Below are 15443 nucleotides of genomic sequence, written 5' to 3' on the forward strand. Positions count from 1 at the left end.
CGCTCAAAAATTAGTTATTAAGTAGATACCGTATATATTTGTAATACAAATATTAGAGTGGATATTACCGATTTTAGCACATAAATATTTCAAAAAGCCTCTACCTCTAAGAATCTTGGAAATTTTTGACTCAAATGCATTCATCATTACCTTGAAATTTATGTTAAATTTAAAGTTCGAGTTGCAAATTGTGAATACAAAAATAAATGAATAAACCGTCGCAAACGCATGTAGCTAAAGAGTGAAATAAGTGTCAAATATACGTCAAAATGAATATCATATTGCTTTTGCCACAACTTTTGGAACACTCAATTTCACTGTATTTCATCTTTAGATTCAATTTGAGTGAAAATCTCATTTTCCCCCAGACCACACCCCCCAGCGCCAGATGGTGTGGCACAACTCGGGAGCACTAAATTTTACTTATATGTATTTCATCCGTAGCTTCAATTTCTGAAAAAAACTCATTTTTCCCCGACCACACCCTCTGGCGCCAAAGGGGGTTGTCTTATTGGTCCTACAAGTTGATAGGATACTCCTCGGGTCCTATGCGTAATGTCGAAAACCGATGTCGATTATCTCGATCCGTTCTCCTGTTATCCTGTCTTCGCATAAAGTAGCTGAAGCTACTTAATAAATGAACGAATATTTGAATGAATAAATGAACGAATGTTTGAATTAATAAATGAATATTTGAATGAATAAATAAATATTTGAATAAATTAGTGAGTATTTTAGTGAATGAATAAATATGTTAATGAATGAATGAATATTTGAATGAATGTTGCCAATTGTCAATGAATATATATTGAATGAATGTTGTCTGCACTTCATGACAATGAATGAATATTTGAATGAATAATTTTTTGTTGAACACGTCTGCACATACATACATCTCTGAGAACACAATTTATACTACAATGAATAAATTTCCTACCTACATATGCAATAATGACGTTTCTAATATTTACCCTAATATTGCTCAACCTAAATATATTTCTACACCGAGATGACAGCTGCCTGTAAAAGTGACGGAGGTAACATTGACAGGACGTGTGTTACAGCCCAGTTTTTCTCTGAGATCCCTTGCATCTCTTCGGATTACACCAAATTCGATGCCAAGTGCAACAGCATGTCAACCTGCCTTGTACGGGCAATATTGAATTTCCACTTTTGCACTTGTCTTCATAATCCTCCCGGGGGTTTTAATTATACCATTTTGTGAATTGAAACATAAGCGTACAAAATTGGCAAAATGTGTATGTATATCAAATTGGTGTAACGCAAGTTACATCAAAGATGGCAATAAAGAAACACTTTTAAGTAATTGCCATGTAAGTAAAAACTATATGTTGTTTTATCACGAGAAAAATATACAATTTATTTATTTATGGCAAATCGCATTTGTGGGTCTCCGACCTCAAAATAGTTCTGAAAATATAGCGAGTTATATCAAAAATCAGCCGATAAGTTAGGAATCGAATATCCTGAAAAAAGTTTTTTTTAATAATAATATTTCTTCTGTTTTTTTTTGTGGAAAACTGGATCGTAAAAAGCGTATTTTCTTTCGACATTTTTCTCCTCAAGGTTCGGAATTTTCCCTTTACCGACCAATGTCAAAAAGTAGATTTTTCGTGTTTTCATAAAAAACTTGGCAACTGGGCTGAAAATTTTACTTGGTTGCTATCAGGTGTAATCAACATGGCAACATTGAATGAGGGAAATTTTATTTAGAAATTAGTAGTACGAAAGTTGTTTTTAAAGAAATAAAAGCAGACACACATAATCATAGACTATTTAGTATTGCTTAATTTGATTTATTTTATTTTAGTTTAGATTTATCCATTGCCATTAATCCTCAAGAATTCAAACTTTAAAATGAATTTGGTCATTGACCGGGGCAGGTGCACCTGTGCTCAATCCCAACCATTGCGACTGAACAGGTTGTTCCAAAGGCGCGGCAACTCGCGTCGAAAATGCCCGATTCCGGATTGATACAAATCACCGAATTGGCTAAGATTTCCCCACATGGAACTGGTGCTCCACCAGCCTCACCGCAGGCGTCTTCCAAGTCGGGACAGAAATCTAAAGAAATGTTAGAAAATATGTACATACATGCTACAAATACGTAAATAGACAGAACCACGCGTGAAATCTTTTTTTAGAAAAGGAAAATAAATAGGAAATAAAAGCATGTTTATTTTTAAAGTTTAACAAATTCTTGAATTTTGAATTTCTACCTAAATCCAAAACCTAATAAATTGAGGACTTGTACATGCATATTTAAATAAATATCATACTTTTTTTAAAATTTTATCAACGTCGTGAAAGTCTATATATTTACTGCTAGAAATTTGGCGGGTATGTACATACAGTTAAATATGTACGTACGTATTGATTTCTCTGTATTAAAGTTGTTACCGCATGGTATTCAAATTACAAAAATTAAAATTTGATTTAATGTTACGGTACTGGGCTGTACAAGTTTGCTACCGATATGGTAAAACGGTAATATTTACATGTGCCTCTATTATTACTTGGTATTACTTATCAATGCCATTTTGGTAGTGTCATAAATCAAAACTGACGCTTAATAATGGATTTCAGATTTCTAAGAGTGTACTTTTATCAAAAGTACCGCTTTAGCTCCTCCCAAATTGGGGGCTGAAGGATAAATTTGTATTTTACTTCGTGGGCCTTGAGCTGCCGTTACGATGATCAGCGACATGGAAAAAATGACGACAAATCCGATTTTCATTGTGGCGGGATGCGGGAATCAAGTTTTTCCAGAAAATATTAAAACTGAAATTATGTAAATTTCCAAAGTTATATTAATTATGTCTTTATTTTCTTTAATATGTAAGATATATTTATGTATATGGGGACAAAGTCGGGACAAAAGATTAATGCACTTACTTGTTGGATGGATTGAAGATTTGGACTGATTTTCATATGCACATGAACCTCCTTCGTATACCCGGCCCATTGGATCAAATAAGAACTAGCAACTTATATTGTACCTTATTAGTTGTGAAAACAGGGCAAATTCTTCATTTTAGATACGTGCCATTATCTAGGCATTTCTAGCAGCATAATTAGGGGGTGCAAAGAAGCGAAATCCCTTTATGGAAATGTCTTGTCCGTCTGTGTGTATTTATCCACGATAACTTTAGAACGGATTCAAATTTAGATATGCAGTTTTCGCCAACGTGTTTCTAATTTTTGAAGTACGGACTTCGAACATGGGCATTGTAGATCAGAAGGTCACGTCACAGCCGTGATGACGTCAACGGTCAAAGGTATCAATTTTTTTTGTTTCAACCGTCTTAAACGTCGTTTTGAGTGGAGATTTCAAAAATCGACATGGTCACGACCGTGTTACCGGGTCGTTTCGTTTCACCCCTTTGCTACATTTCGTTTGCGACGGTTTATTTATGTTACATACGTGTCATTTTCTAGGCGTTTCTAGTATGTAGCACATGTAAAGTACATCTTTACCCGTGCAGTATTGTTTTTACTTGCACGCGTAAATTTATGCCAAGTAGGGTTTCGTCTGGTTAAAAGCCTAGTGTAAAATTCTAGCTCGATTACAAAAATTGGAAAATGATCGCAATATCGTTTCTTAATAAATCACGATAAATAAATATATACATATTTATTTTTATCGCCAATAAATGTAATTTGCATATTTTATACTGCGAATAACTCAGGTTTATGAATATCCTAGAACTGGAAGAAAATCAACCAGTTTATGGTGCGTATGGTACCCGACGATGTCAGCACTTTAATCGTAACTTACATATGCATAAAAATGTTAATATACTAACTAAGGAACGAAATGCATGCAAAGTTTAAATACAGAATCAATTTTGAAATACAGTATTAAAAATATGCAGACGCTTCAAGGTATGTAGTAGTAAAAGAAATTAGTTTACGATGGGCTACATTTTAAGTCCTGACCAAGCTCATTGTTAAGATAGAAAATATTTACCAGTCACCAGTGTTTGCCATGCAAAGAAATACAGCTGCAAAAAATTGTTTTTCTCAAATGTTACAAATTTTTTTGCAGGATGGCGAGAAATGCGATAACTACTGGTCATTCACTAGGTAAGTACTTACTTAAGTGCCATCGGACGATATGTATACATATTTATAGCGACTAAGAACATTTTAACGTTAAATCGAGCATAAACTTAATAAATTTCATTCATTCGCAATTCGTGTAATCAAAATTGAATAAATTTGTAAACAGATAAATTTGATAAAAATCGTGCACATTTGATTAACATTATTCCAAAATTTAATTGAACTTCATATTTTTTCGAATACTTACATATATATAAAATCTAAATATTTTGTATCTTGAAAACTTGTAATTAAAAGAAACATAATCAGTTTTCTTGCAAAAATGATCATTCTTCTGACTCCAACCATTCCATCGGAGGAGCTTCGTCTTCTCCACGATCAACACGTTCCTGCTGGGTGGCAATTCTTTGCCTGAATTCCGCCTGGTGTACCGGGTTCGGAAATATTTTCAGTAAATCTGTCGAAAGATCTTCTCGAACAAATGTGCAGATCGGACAATCCGGATCGACGCAGTGTTTCCAGTGACCCAAAACCTGAAAGGACGCGGAGCAATAATTGTACGTGCAGTCTCGACGCGCTTCGCAGGAACGCATATGAACCTGAACGGTCTTCATGCGTTCACAGCCACGAGTCGTGCAGGGCTGCATGAATAAATATGTACATTAATAGTTACAAACGGAATGTAACAAAGGGGTGAAACTATTGTTTCAAATTTTCCGTGTGATGTACGTGGGTGTTTTATTATTAATTTTCAAAAGGTATGTTCCGCACTGTTTCTGACCAAACTTTTGATGAAATAACAAACTTCAAATACTTTCAGGATGCTGTGATTTTTTTCAGTTCTGTAGGTTAACATTAACACTAGCAATAACTCATTAAAATTTACCTCTAAAATATGCCAAAATTTACGACTTGATTTCATTATCATCCGAAAACCGTTTTCCCCCGATGTTTTTCTTTAAGTTTCGAAACGAATAATAATCACTAAGGGTCAAGTCTGGACTGCACGGGGTGTGGTTTGTGCAGGTAAAGCGATTTTCGTCTGCACTAACCCTCGCAAAAAGCCAGGTATGAGGTGGCGCGTTGTCGTCTAAAAAAAGGCCAACTCTTTATTTTGACCCCACGTTTCTTTTCAACCGGAGGACGCAGCTCCTTCGGGGTTCCTGCATACACGGCCCCATTTATTGTAGTATTTCCAGCAATAAATTTTATAAGGAGGTGACCTTTGGTATCCTTGAAAATGGTCATCATCAATTTTTTGTCAGATTTTTGCACTTTTCAATTCACGGGCGGTGGCAACCCCTCGTGCTTCCATTGAGGGAATTATTATTTGGTCACCGGGTCATAATAGTAAACCCAAGTACCATATGCAGCTAATAAAATATTGAGCAGGTTCAAGTCTTCATTTAATAGGTTAAAATTGGCATTGCAAAAGTCGACTCGATCCTGTTTGTGAGATACCGAAAGCAATTTTGGTACCCAACGGACGGAAACCATTTTCATACCGAAGTCTTCAGTTAACATGGAACAAATTGCTAGCTTTGAAACACCCATCTCATCTGCTAAATAGGACAGTTTCAATTGCGGATCTCTCATTATTGGTTCCTCTAGTTTCCGGAGCCTTTCTGTGGAAGAAGCGGATTTTGAGCGTCCTGGCGACTTTTTGCCCGAGACCTCGTTTCGCCATCATTTAAAATTATTGACCCAATTGAATTTGTGTTTTGTGTTGGGCAGTTTTCATCGTAAGTTTTAAGCATTCAACCATAAATCTGCGACACGTAGTGCCCATCCAGCATTAAAAATTAAATTACACTACGACATTTAATTTGCAAATCTAGCATTTTTTCCGTCGAGGTAAAGTTTGCCGATTTATTGCTAGTGTTTATGTTAACCCACAGAGCTGAAAAAAATCACAGCCTCCTAAATGTATTTGAAGTTTGTTACTTCATCAAAATTTTTGTCAGAAACAGTGCGGAACATACCTTTTGAAAATTAATAATAAAACACCTACGTACATATTTACATAATTTCACTCTTTTTTTACCTGAGATGTGGATTGATCCCCGTTCTGTCCACATAGCAACGCATGGAGAAAGATGACCAGGTGTTTCTTGATCAAGATTCGCTTCTCTGCACGTTCAGCTTCCGATTCGGTGGGGGCGGAGGGAGGCTGGGCGGGAGACGGGTTCATTTCGGGGGGTTGACACTAAAACCTGAACAGGTTACACTCTTAGAAATCCAGTATTAAGAAGGTACATATGCACATATGTTACTCTACTAAGGTGGTATTGATAAGTAACACCGTGTAGTATCTAAATCACTACCATTAATAGCTCGGTATTAAAGTTTTACCATATCGGTAGTAAATTTTTACGGACCGCTATATTTGGTGGCAACTTTAGTACCGGGAAATACCTAATTTTTAACAGTGCATACTAAAAGAACGTCACTGAAAATTACTTTTGCGGCCGCAATCGTTAAATGGACAGACGGATATTTCCGTAACCTATAAGCCTTGGGTCGGGCGTCGGGCTAAAAAAGTATACATACATTTAAAAAATCAAAAATGCGAATGTTTGTGTTTCAAACCCAGAAAAATGTTAAAGCTTTTTTCAAACTTGTTACTAATAAATTTCGGAGTTTAGATACGCACAAATTCAAAAAAGTCGTAAATATGTAGCATGCACTTTATACAGAATTCGACCAATCCATTCCGTTAAATTGAAAAGTAGTAAATTAGTCAGGTTTTATTTTGAGGACAAATCGTTACCAAAATTAAAAAAAGGTGAATGGTGGATAAAGAGAAGACCAGAGATGTTTCCAGATCTGTTACTTAACAAAATATATATATTTCCTTCACATGAGTAATCTCGCTTGGAATTGTAATTATTCGTAGCGACAGATGACTGAACTTTTTAACGATTTAATATTATTTATCTATATTCACTTTGCTTGTGAATGAGAAGAGAGATAAGGATTCGTATTGATGGATTTAAGAATTATTCATATCGCGGCGTGGTGACGGTAAGTTTCATGCCAGCTTCCTTTGTTGTTGTCTGCTTTATGCAAAATTTGCTGGCTTCGTATACATACCTATGTACAGTTAATAAAAGTATTATTTGGACATTGATGAGCAGGTTTTTCAAATGCTCATATTTTTTCGGTTTCTTGGAAAGTTGGCCTTATTATTTTTTTGACTTGACACACAAGTATGTGGTTATCTAAATCCATAATCCTTTGACCAATATTTATTTTGAGACGGAAAATTTTAAGCATTTTCCAAGTAGAAGTGAAAAACTTACATCAAAGTATTATTTGGACACCGAGATTCTTTTGCAAGTTCGCCACAGTACACTACCTATCACATCACAATTTAAATGAATATTGCAAGGTCATGTATAAATGTTTACTCCAGCAGCCTTTCATGCATTTATTCTCGTTTAGAGATCACCTGCAATCATCATTACTAAAATACTCCGAGCTATAATTTAATGTTGGGAAATTATTATCCCAAACCATCAGAACTGTCTTCCAGAACCCATAATTGCTCAGAACATTATTCCGAAATATAGTACGGACCATTTAACACCCATTTGCGGTCTGAGAATGGATAAGTGGCGTTAGGGTAGTCAACAAATCAGGAACAGGTAAATGCAGGCGAACAAAAACCATAATTGAAAGCTTCATTATTGTACAAGTTATGGCATATTTGACAACTTTTCAATCTAGAATCCTAATGTAGACTTCTTTCAACACGAATCTGTCGATTATTTCGAACTAACATGTCCCCGACCCTGATTTCGAACCCCACCTCATAACTGAAACTCCGGGGTGATGCAAATTTAGCCGGAGGCCTGGCACACTCAACTCCTCCTTTGGTTTTCTGCATACTTTGGGGGCCCATCGGTCTAGGACAGGTTAAGCATACGTGAATATAACTAATTGACCTGCTTCCACTGGCTCAGGTCCCGATTACAACGTTATCTACCCCCATTAAATGGATGCTTCGCTTTCGTGCTAAAAATCAATGTGCTCTTTATTTCTGTTCAGCCTTTAAAGCCTTGATTCTCGATTCGATTTCACATTTTTTGATCTCAAACAATTATTCCACACATGAATTGAAATTTTTGCTCCAATTTTGGTGAAGAAAATTTTCGTAGCGTTTCGAGACATGCATACATTATGACGATATTTGATTACTGGGCTAAACGTTTCCAGGTTTTCTTATAATTCTGATGGTTTCCTTACAATTTGAGACAAAATATTACTGCGTACTACAGTTCTGAATAAGTTTTTCGTTAATTATGGGCTCTGGAAGACAGTTGTGGTGGTTTGGGATAATAATTTCCCAACATTAAATTATAGCTCGGAGTATTTTAGGAATGATGATTCCAGGTGATCTCTAAACGAGAATAAAGGCGTGAGAAGCTTCTGAAGTAAAGATTTATACATGACCTTGCAATATTCATTTAAATTGTAATGTGATAGGTAGTGTACTGCAAAAGAAATCTTGCAAAAGAATCTCGGTGTCCAAATAATACTTTGATGTAAGTTTTTCACTTCTACTTGGAAAATGCTTAAAATTTTCCGTCTCAAAATAAATATTGGTCAATGGCTTATGGATTTAGATAACCACATACTTATGTGTCAAGTCAAAAAAATAATAAGGCCAACTTTCCAAGAAACCGAAAAAATATGAGCATTTGAAAAACCTGCTCATCACTGTCCAAATAATACTTTTATTAACTGTATGTTGCCCAAGTATATTCCATGCAATAAATATGGATTTTAGCCGACTAACGTCCATTGACCCTGCATTTTATATGAATTCGGCTCAAATCAGGCATACTTCTAACAAGGGAACCTTAAGTACTGTCACCTCTCGATTTCCTTCCAAATGGCCTTAATCGACGGATAATTTAGTGAAACTTAAACTTTGTCATAGAACATGCGGTGCAAAATCGCGTTTTTGGAAATTTGGCGAGAAATTTGGCGAGAGCTGCACCAAAACGTGCAATTTTTGCAATGCTTCGCTTATGGCTTTCACTCACCACACGTATCGCACTCAATCCTTTCACATGTGGGTGTGGTCAATGGATGCTGGATTGTTTTCTACACACAATGTGCTCGTCATACCCTAACTTATATTACGGAAACATACTTACATATACACCAGATAAGACATTGTGGTTCCATAAAACTCCTTCAGTAAAAAGTGCAATGCGAAACATCCTTAAAGCGGTTTCCTAGTGTCATCGGTTTTTGTATCAAAGTCGGATGAATAGATTTTGAAACAAGCACGATTATTGCAATGATTTCAAAACAGCAAGCATGCGAAATTAATAGCTCTGTATTAAATTTTATACCACCATTGGACGTATAAACATTACACCATAGTCGCTACCACTTATTATTAAAGCTTAACTATTCTGTGTACATTTACAAATTCAGTACTTCAATTTATATTATCACAATGTATTAATTTTAAATAATAATTAAGTTTTATGATAACTTTAATTAACATCCATTAACTCTTCATCAACTTCCGGTTCATGAAAATGATAATTTTCGAAGAAGTGGACGAAACATAAATACTTTCGACAATGCCCACATTTAATAAACTGAGCATTTTGGCAATTAAATTCACTGCATATTCAAGTGATGATTCAAATAATGCTTCACTAACATTTAAAAAAGGCTCAGGCCTCTCCAAAAGATATCCAGATTTGTACCATGCATACAACCACATATTTCTGAATATATTAGCTGCGAGCTGATTATGAATAAGCGAATGCATTGTAATTATGTTAATTCTTGATGCTAAATCAGTGCCAATTTGATCTAAAATTACATGAGAAAACATCTTACGGACACAAATTTTCCACTGCCTAAAACCATATACATCTAGAGGCTGAATTTTATCAGTGGTATTTTCGGGGATATACATTCGTTCACATTCTTTATCTTGGTCCTCACATAAAAATAACTCATTGTCTGTCTGACCTGTCCACGAATCTAACAAGAGAAGACTTTTAAATTCACTAGATTTATAGAGAATCTCATTTGCCCATAACTTAACGAGTGGTTTCTGTAGTTTTCCAGATTTGCTACAGAAGATGATTACATTTTTGCATTTAGCAGCCACCTCCGATACAGACTTTTGAACTATTTTTCCAAACTTACCATCTTGTTCTTGCAGGCAAATTAATAAGGGGCTAATTAATTTGCCTGACATAGAAACAATTGGTTGAATTGTGTAGGAATGAGTTTGTTTGTTTTTGGACTCTGTGACCGCTGAAGTGGATTTCTCGCCCTTAAATGATAACATCCTATTTGATTTTAGCAAATAGTTAAAACCGCTTTGATCTGTATTTAAAATATTATCATGATGGTAAATTTGCATTTTAACTTGGGCGGACTCTACAAAATTTCTTGCTGATTGAGCTATTACCTCTGCGTTTTGCAAACAAGTTTTTGTGACAAATTTAGTTATCTTTCTGGACACAATATTGTGGGATTTTTTAAATATTAAAATCCACGCATCACTTGCTTTAAATTGAGGTAAATTAAGCTCTTTAGCCATTTGTAGTGCCCATCGTTTTAAATCAAAATCATGAATTATTTCTCGTTTCATTAATAAAATTGAGAATTTTTCAAACAATTCTATGTGTAATTTTTGTAATTTCTCTGCGTTTGTTCCGTTTTGCTGAACATAATCACGAAATCTATAAATGTACTTTCTATACTTAACCCTTTTAAACCTCTTTTGCACGCGACCCCAACCGTGTTTATCGTAGCACTCTAATACTGATTTCATATAATCTAGTGTAAAATTTTCGGTGCTACTTTCTGTAACTAAGGACAGTGTTTCCCATTCTTGAGAATTTTGGCTTGGTTCATCCTCATTATCTTCCTCTTCGACTGTGTCATGGCCATCCGTATCATGAGTCAAAGTCCAGTCAGTTTCCAGTACTGCTGTCCCATTGTCTAATTCAATTATAATTTCAAAAAGGTGATTGGCTAATTCTCTCTCTTCGTCAGTTGGAGGCGACTGATTGTCATCCCCAAAGCGGGTTCGGACCAGTTTAACTAAATGTTCCACAACGTGAGCCGGGTTAATCTGATTAATAAATAAATTACGTCGTTTGGTACTAACTTAATTTGATTCACATTAATAATAATTCATACCATTTCAAGGTGTAGCCGTTGTAGTTTAGAAAGTAAATTAAAATCTCAGGAACTAACCAAAAAGTTTAATAAAAATAAGTTTTGATAGCCCAAATAAACATTTTACACAATAGACTTACATGCCCGTTTTCCTTTAAAAATTTGCGGATAAAATAATTACAGCCTACTTCAAATCACATTTAGCACTGCAATTTATAGATAAATACTCAACAAATACCGATTTGAGGATTACTTCATGTAGTTTAAATTTTTTATTAAGACAAAATACTTTGTTGATTTGCCAATTCTAGCAGAACATGTACTGATTAAAGTATGCGTTTTTCCCAGATTACGCAGCATAGAGCTGCGAGTTGGTGAGACGAGTGCGTGGGCGGACGGAAAGCCATAAGCGAAGCATTGCAAAAATTGCACGTTTTGGTGCAGCTCTCGCCAAATTTCTCGCGAAAACGCGATTTTGCACAGCATGTTCTATGACAAAGTTTAAGTTTCATTAAATTATCTGTCGATTAAGGCTATTCCGAAGGAAATCGAGAGGTGACAGTACTTAAGGTTCCCTTGTAAGTATGTATGTTAACAATAAGAAGGTGTGAGGTGGTTATTTTTTACTGGGCTAATTTTCAATTGTTCACACTTAAAAATAAGCTCCATCTAAATAAAAATAAGCAAAATTGACTCAAGTTTGAGTAAAATAGAGGATGACCCAACCAATAGATAGAATTTATCTTATCTTATGCCAAATTTGTCCAAAGTTATCAATGGGTAGGATCTCAGCATTGGTAAATACAAAATGCGTAAGAGATAGTGTTAGTGAGGGCTCTAGCGACGAATAATTAACCACCACGATATGAACATACAGAAAGAGATGCTCCACCTCACATAACAGATGGAGTAGGAGTTTGCCATTTAGTTTAACATTGAGGGCTTCTGGCGACCTCTCGTATGTGAGGTGGGGAGTCATCCCCCTTACTTGCTTAACAAAGAGCAGAGTGCTTCTTCTATTTCTTACTATTCTATGAAAGTTATGCTACATTTGTTCAACGGGTTGGTACATTTTGCACAATGTAGGTATGTAGGCTAATTTTCAGCTCTTGGTTGTGGCATCCTCTCTTTTTACTCAAACTTGAGTAAATTTTACTCATTTTAAATTAGAACGTATGTATATTAAAGTTTTCGCCCCAAAAATATGTACACTGCCCTTCAAAAGTCTTCGCCCAACATTGGCACCGTGATATCTCGTACAATTGGTGAGATAACAATTTGAAATTTCGCAGGGTTATAACCAATCGCATTTCTTACAAGATCGGACTCCAAATTTTGGACAGTGATGACCAGGTCAAAGGTTATGAATTTTTGACCTCAAATGCCAAAAGTGACCTACCTCACGGAATTTTTTTCCTTGGTATTTTTATTTTTAAAAAGTTGGTACAACTCATCCTGAACATTTTGATATATATACAGCCTCTGTGCGATTGTAACGCCCACAGTAATTTTTTGAAAAGTGCAGTTTTGAAATTTTCCGCTATAAGCGCAATGTTATAAATTATAACATTTAATCAAGAGATTGAATCAGTTAGCAAAAAAGTCAATTTAATCAAAAATTTGCAAGTCTAATTAGCATCTTTCCTATGATTAAATTTGATAGTGTTTATATATTTTCATCAAGAAAGTTGGGACATTTCAACCGTCGTAATAATCATTCTTCACACTTCAACCATTCCAGAAGAGGAATTTGGTCTTCTCCACGTTCCTGCTGTATTGCGAGTCTTGGCATGAATTCCTCTTGATGCAGAGGATTTCGAAATAAGCTGAACCTCGGTGAAAAATCCGGATAAAATAATTTATCAAGTTGCTGCATATTGAAGTTTTACAGAACCTTTTTTGACACCTGCTGTGCTCTTTATTCCTTCATTTTGCTACTGTGTAAGAATAGTGAGTAATGGTATGTATTCATTATTTCTTGGTATCCTTAGTTTCATAAAATGCTTAGTTTACGATAGTGTGCGCAGAGCAAAAAGCCACAGGCAGTGCGGAGTATCGATGAAAGCCAGAACCCAAGCTTAAAAATATGAAAAATGTATATTCTGTACTTCCTTTAATAGTTCACGGTGGCCGCGGAAGCGTGGGGACGGTGCTTACTCGAGTGCTTACTCGATGTCCATATCGTCGACCCATGTTATAAATATAGGTCAACCACTCCCCCCCAATCCGACGATGTTAAGGCCTCCACATGTCCCTAAAGCTTCCACGGCCACTGATATATAGATTATAAACATCTGTATTATGCATAAATATTCTCCAAGCAGTCGGGTGCAATGGTGATGAAATTGGGCAAAAATGCGTCAAAAAGGCATTGAAAAGGGAAAAGGGTCAAAAAGGCAGGAACAAATAACAAAAGGCTTTCTTTTTGTACACAAAAGGTTTACCAAGAAAAATAAGGTCAAGGTTCGTAAAAATTGTAACCTTAGCAACGTGATTTTCGATGACAAAATCATAATCCCGTAACCTACATATTTTACGATACGAAGAATACAAAGGATACAAACAAGTAAGGAATACCCTTCCCATATTTTTCATGGGTAAAAAAATTCTATAAAGGAGGAGGCACTCTCCTTATGTGAAATGCCCCGCCGTGATATTTGCCCAAATTTTTGATATGTTGTACATCTCGACGTGCTGAACAAAAAATGTATTGGTCCCTAAGCCCTAAGTGACCTGGTTCGACCGGAAATAGAGGTCAAAAGTCAGTGCATTTTTTCGCTCGAAACCCCACAAACCGTATATTTTTGGAAAGCTACGGACTTCGTGAGTCCGAATATACATCATAATAGGGTCTAAGGTCAACCCTTGACCTTACGAGGTCAACCCTTGACCTTACGAGGTCAACCCTTGACCCTACGAGGTCAAGCAATCCTATCAGAAATGTACTTTGGTTACTTCTCCCCAAAAATTTCACCTTGCCCCAAGAGAAGTATGCAAAGACATTTCTGATAGGATTGCTTGACCTCGTAGGGTTATTGCTTGACCTCGAAAGGTCAAGGGTTGACCTTAGACCCTATTATGATGTATATTCGGACTCACGAAGTCCGTAGCTTTCCAAAAATATACGGTTTGTTGGGTTTCGAGCCACTAAGTTTTACAGGGCCTCTTTTGACTGAGACGTACCGAGTTCTTCTTCCCTGCTTGGTAAATGTAAAAATAGTATTTTTCTGCTAGCTGAAAAGGTTAATATATGTATAACTTTATTTTGTTCGTCACTCCCAGTTAGTCTGAGGTCCAAAGAGAGTCATATTTCTTCAGGTACTAAAGACACTAAAATTTTTAAGTTATTTACACGAATGTTTTATTTGCAACATAACGAGTCTGTAGAAATCAGGTGAGGTGATAATTTAAAAACCAAACAATATTTGCATTCCATACCGAGAAATTTACGTACTAAGAAAATAAAAAATAAAAAATAAACAATTTTTTAAATTACTTTTTCCCCAGAAATTTAAACATCCCGTCCACCATGAAGATTGCATTCGTTCTCGTTCTCGTCTTGATCGGGATGGTCGCGCAAGGTGCAAAATTATCAAAAACTAATTCAGATGTTCAGGGTCAAAAGGACGGTAAATTGAGAACAAAATATCAGAATTATAGCTAAAATTTATAGCGGGAGGATTTCGCACAGGTTTCTGCTCCACGATGGAGGCCAGCTGCAATGACAGCGGGGGACACTTCGTCTCCTCTTTGGAAACTTCGGGGCGCACGGCGGATTGCGAAAATCCGGAAACCTACGCTTTTGACGGGGTGTGCGAAACATTTCCTGGCTGCAGTGTTACCCTTGATGCTAATACGCATACATGTTCTTGCCCTCAGTAGTCGAGTTGTTTAGATGTTGAACATTACAAAATAATGTTGAGTTTTTTTTGGTAAAAATTGTATACACATTTATGCGTAATAAAATGTACCACTATGTCGGACAAACGTTAATTCACTCAATCAAATTTGTCTGAATCTCTGTCCGTATGTCTGTCAGCATGATTCGCGAAACATTCTCGAACTCGAGATAAGATAATCTAAATCGGTTTGCACCATTATGCTAATACATATGTAATAATTTTAATAAATCAAGGAGCATAATCTGGGAGACCTTTATTGTAGTCGCCCAACTGGTGGGGAACTCCTAC

General features: G+C 35.9%; 2 protein-coding genes and 2 long non-coding RNA genes across 6 annotated transcripts; 1 reads left to right on the plus strand and 3 right to left on the minus strand.

Moving 5' to 3' along the window:
* Window positions 1-1794: 1794 nt before the first annotated feature.
* On the minus strand, window positions 1795-3012 carry LOC110861650. The gene is made up of 3 exons (XR_002549076.2): window positions 2917-3012; window positions 2689-2802; window positions 1795-2085 (listed from the first exon to the last, which is right to left on the minus strand). It is a non-coding gene; the product is annotated as an uncharacterized LOC110861650 (long non-coding RNA).
* Window positions 3013-4286: 1274 nt separating this feature from the next.
* On the minus strand, window positions 4287-7115 carry LOC118433160 (histone acetyltransferase p300-like). 2 transcript variants are annotated; one of them, XM_035844823.1, is made up of 4 exons: window positions 6857-7115; window positions 6547-6618; window positions 6131-6299; window positions 4287-4727 (listed from the first exon to the last, which is right to left on the minus strand). In XM_035844823.1, exons 3-4 carry the CDS (start codon window positions 6275-6277, stop codon window positions 4413-4415), a joined length of 462 nt encoding a protein of 153 aa, XP_035700716.1. In that variant the 5' UTR covers window positions 6278-6299; window positions 6547-6618; window positions 6857-7115; the 3' UTR covers window positions 4287-4412. The 2 variants fall into 2 exon arrangements, with proteins under 2 accessions (XP_035700716.1, XP_035700717.1); XM_035844824.1 differs by lacking the exon at window positions 6547-6618.
* A 2283-nt stretch (window positions 7116-9398) lies between these two features.
* LOC110861643 lies at window positions 9399-11626 on the minus strand. 2 transcript variants are annotated; one of them, XR_004833230.1, is made up of 4 exons: window positions 11394-11626; window positions 11275-11326; window positions 10838-11206; window positions 9399-9515 (listed from the first exon to the last, which is right to left on the minus strand). It is a non-coding gene; the product is annotated as an uncharacterized LOC110861643 (long non-coding RNA). The 2 variants fall into 2 exon arrangements; XR_002549074.2 differs by having other exon boundaries at window positions 9399-9539.
* A 2771-nt stretch (window positions 11627-14397) lies between these two features.
* LOC110861647 lies at window positions 14398-15255 on the plus strand. Its single transcript, XM_022110778.2, has 4 exons — window positions 14398-14457; window positions 14536-14647; window positions 14761-14882; window positions 14945-15255. Exons 2-4 carry the CDS (start codon window positions 14610-14612, stop codon window positions 15133-15135), a joined length of 351 nt encoding a protein of 116 aa, XP_021966470.1. The 5' UTR covers window positions 14398-14457; window positions 14536-14609; the 3' UTR covers window positions 15136-15255.
* The last annotated feature ends 188 nt before the right edge of the window (window positions 15256-15443 follow it).

The sequence above is a fragment of the Folsomia candida genome, unplaced genomic scaffold (assembly GCF_002217175.1).
Source record: "Folsomia candida strain VU population unplaced genomic scaffold, ASM221717v1 Fcan01_Sc043, whole genome shotgun sequence".
In the NCBI taxonomy this organism is placed as follows: Eukaryota; Metazoa; Arthropoda; class Collembola; order Entomobryomorpha; family Isotomidae; genus Folsomia; species Folsomia candida.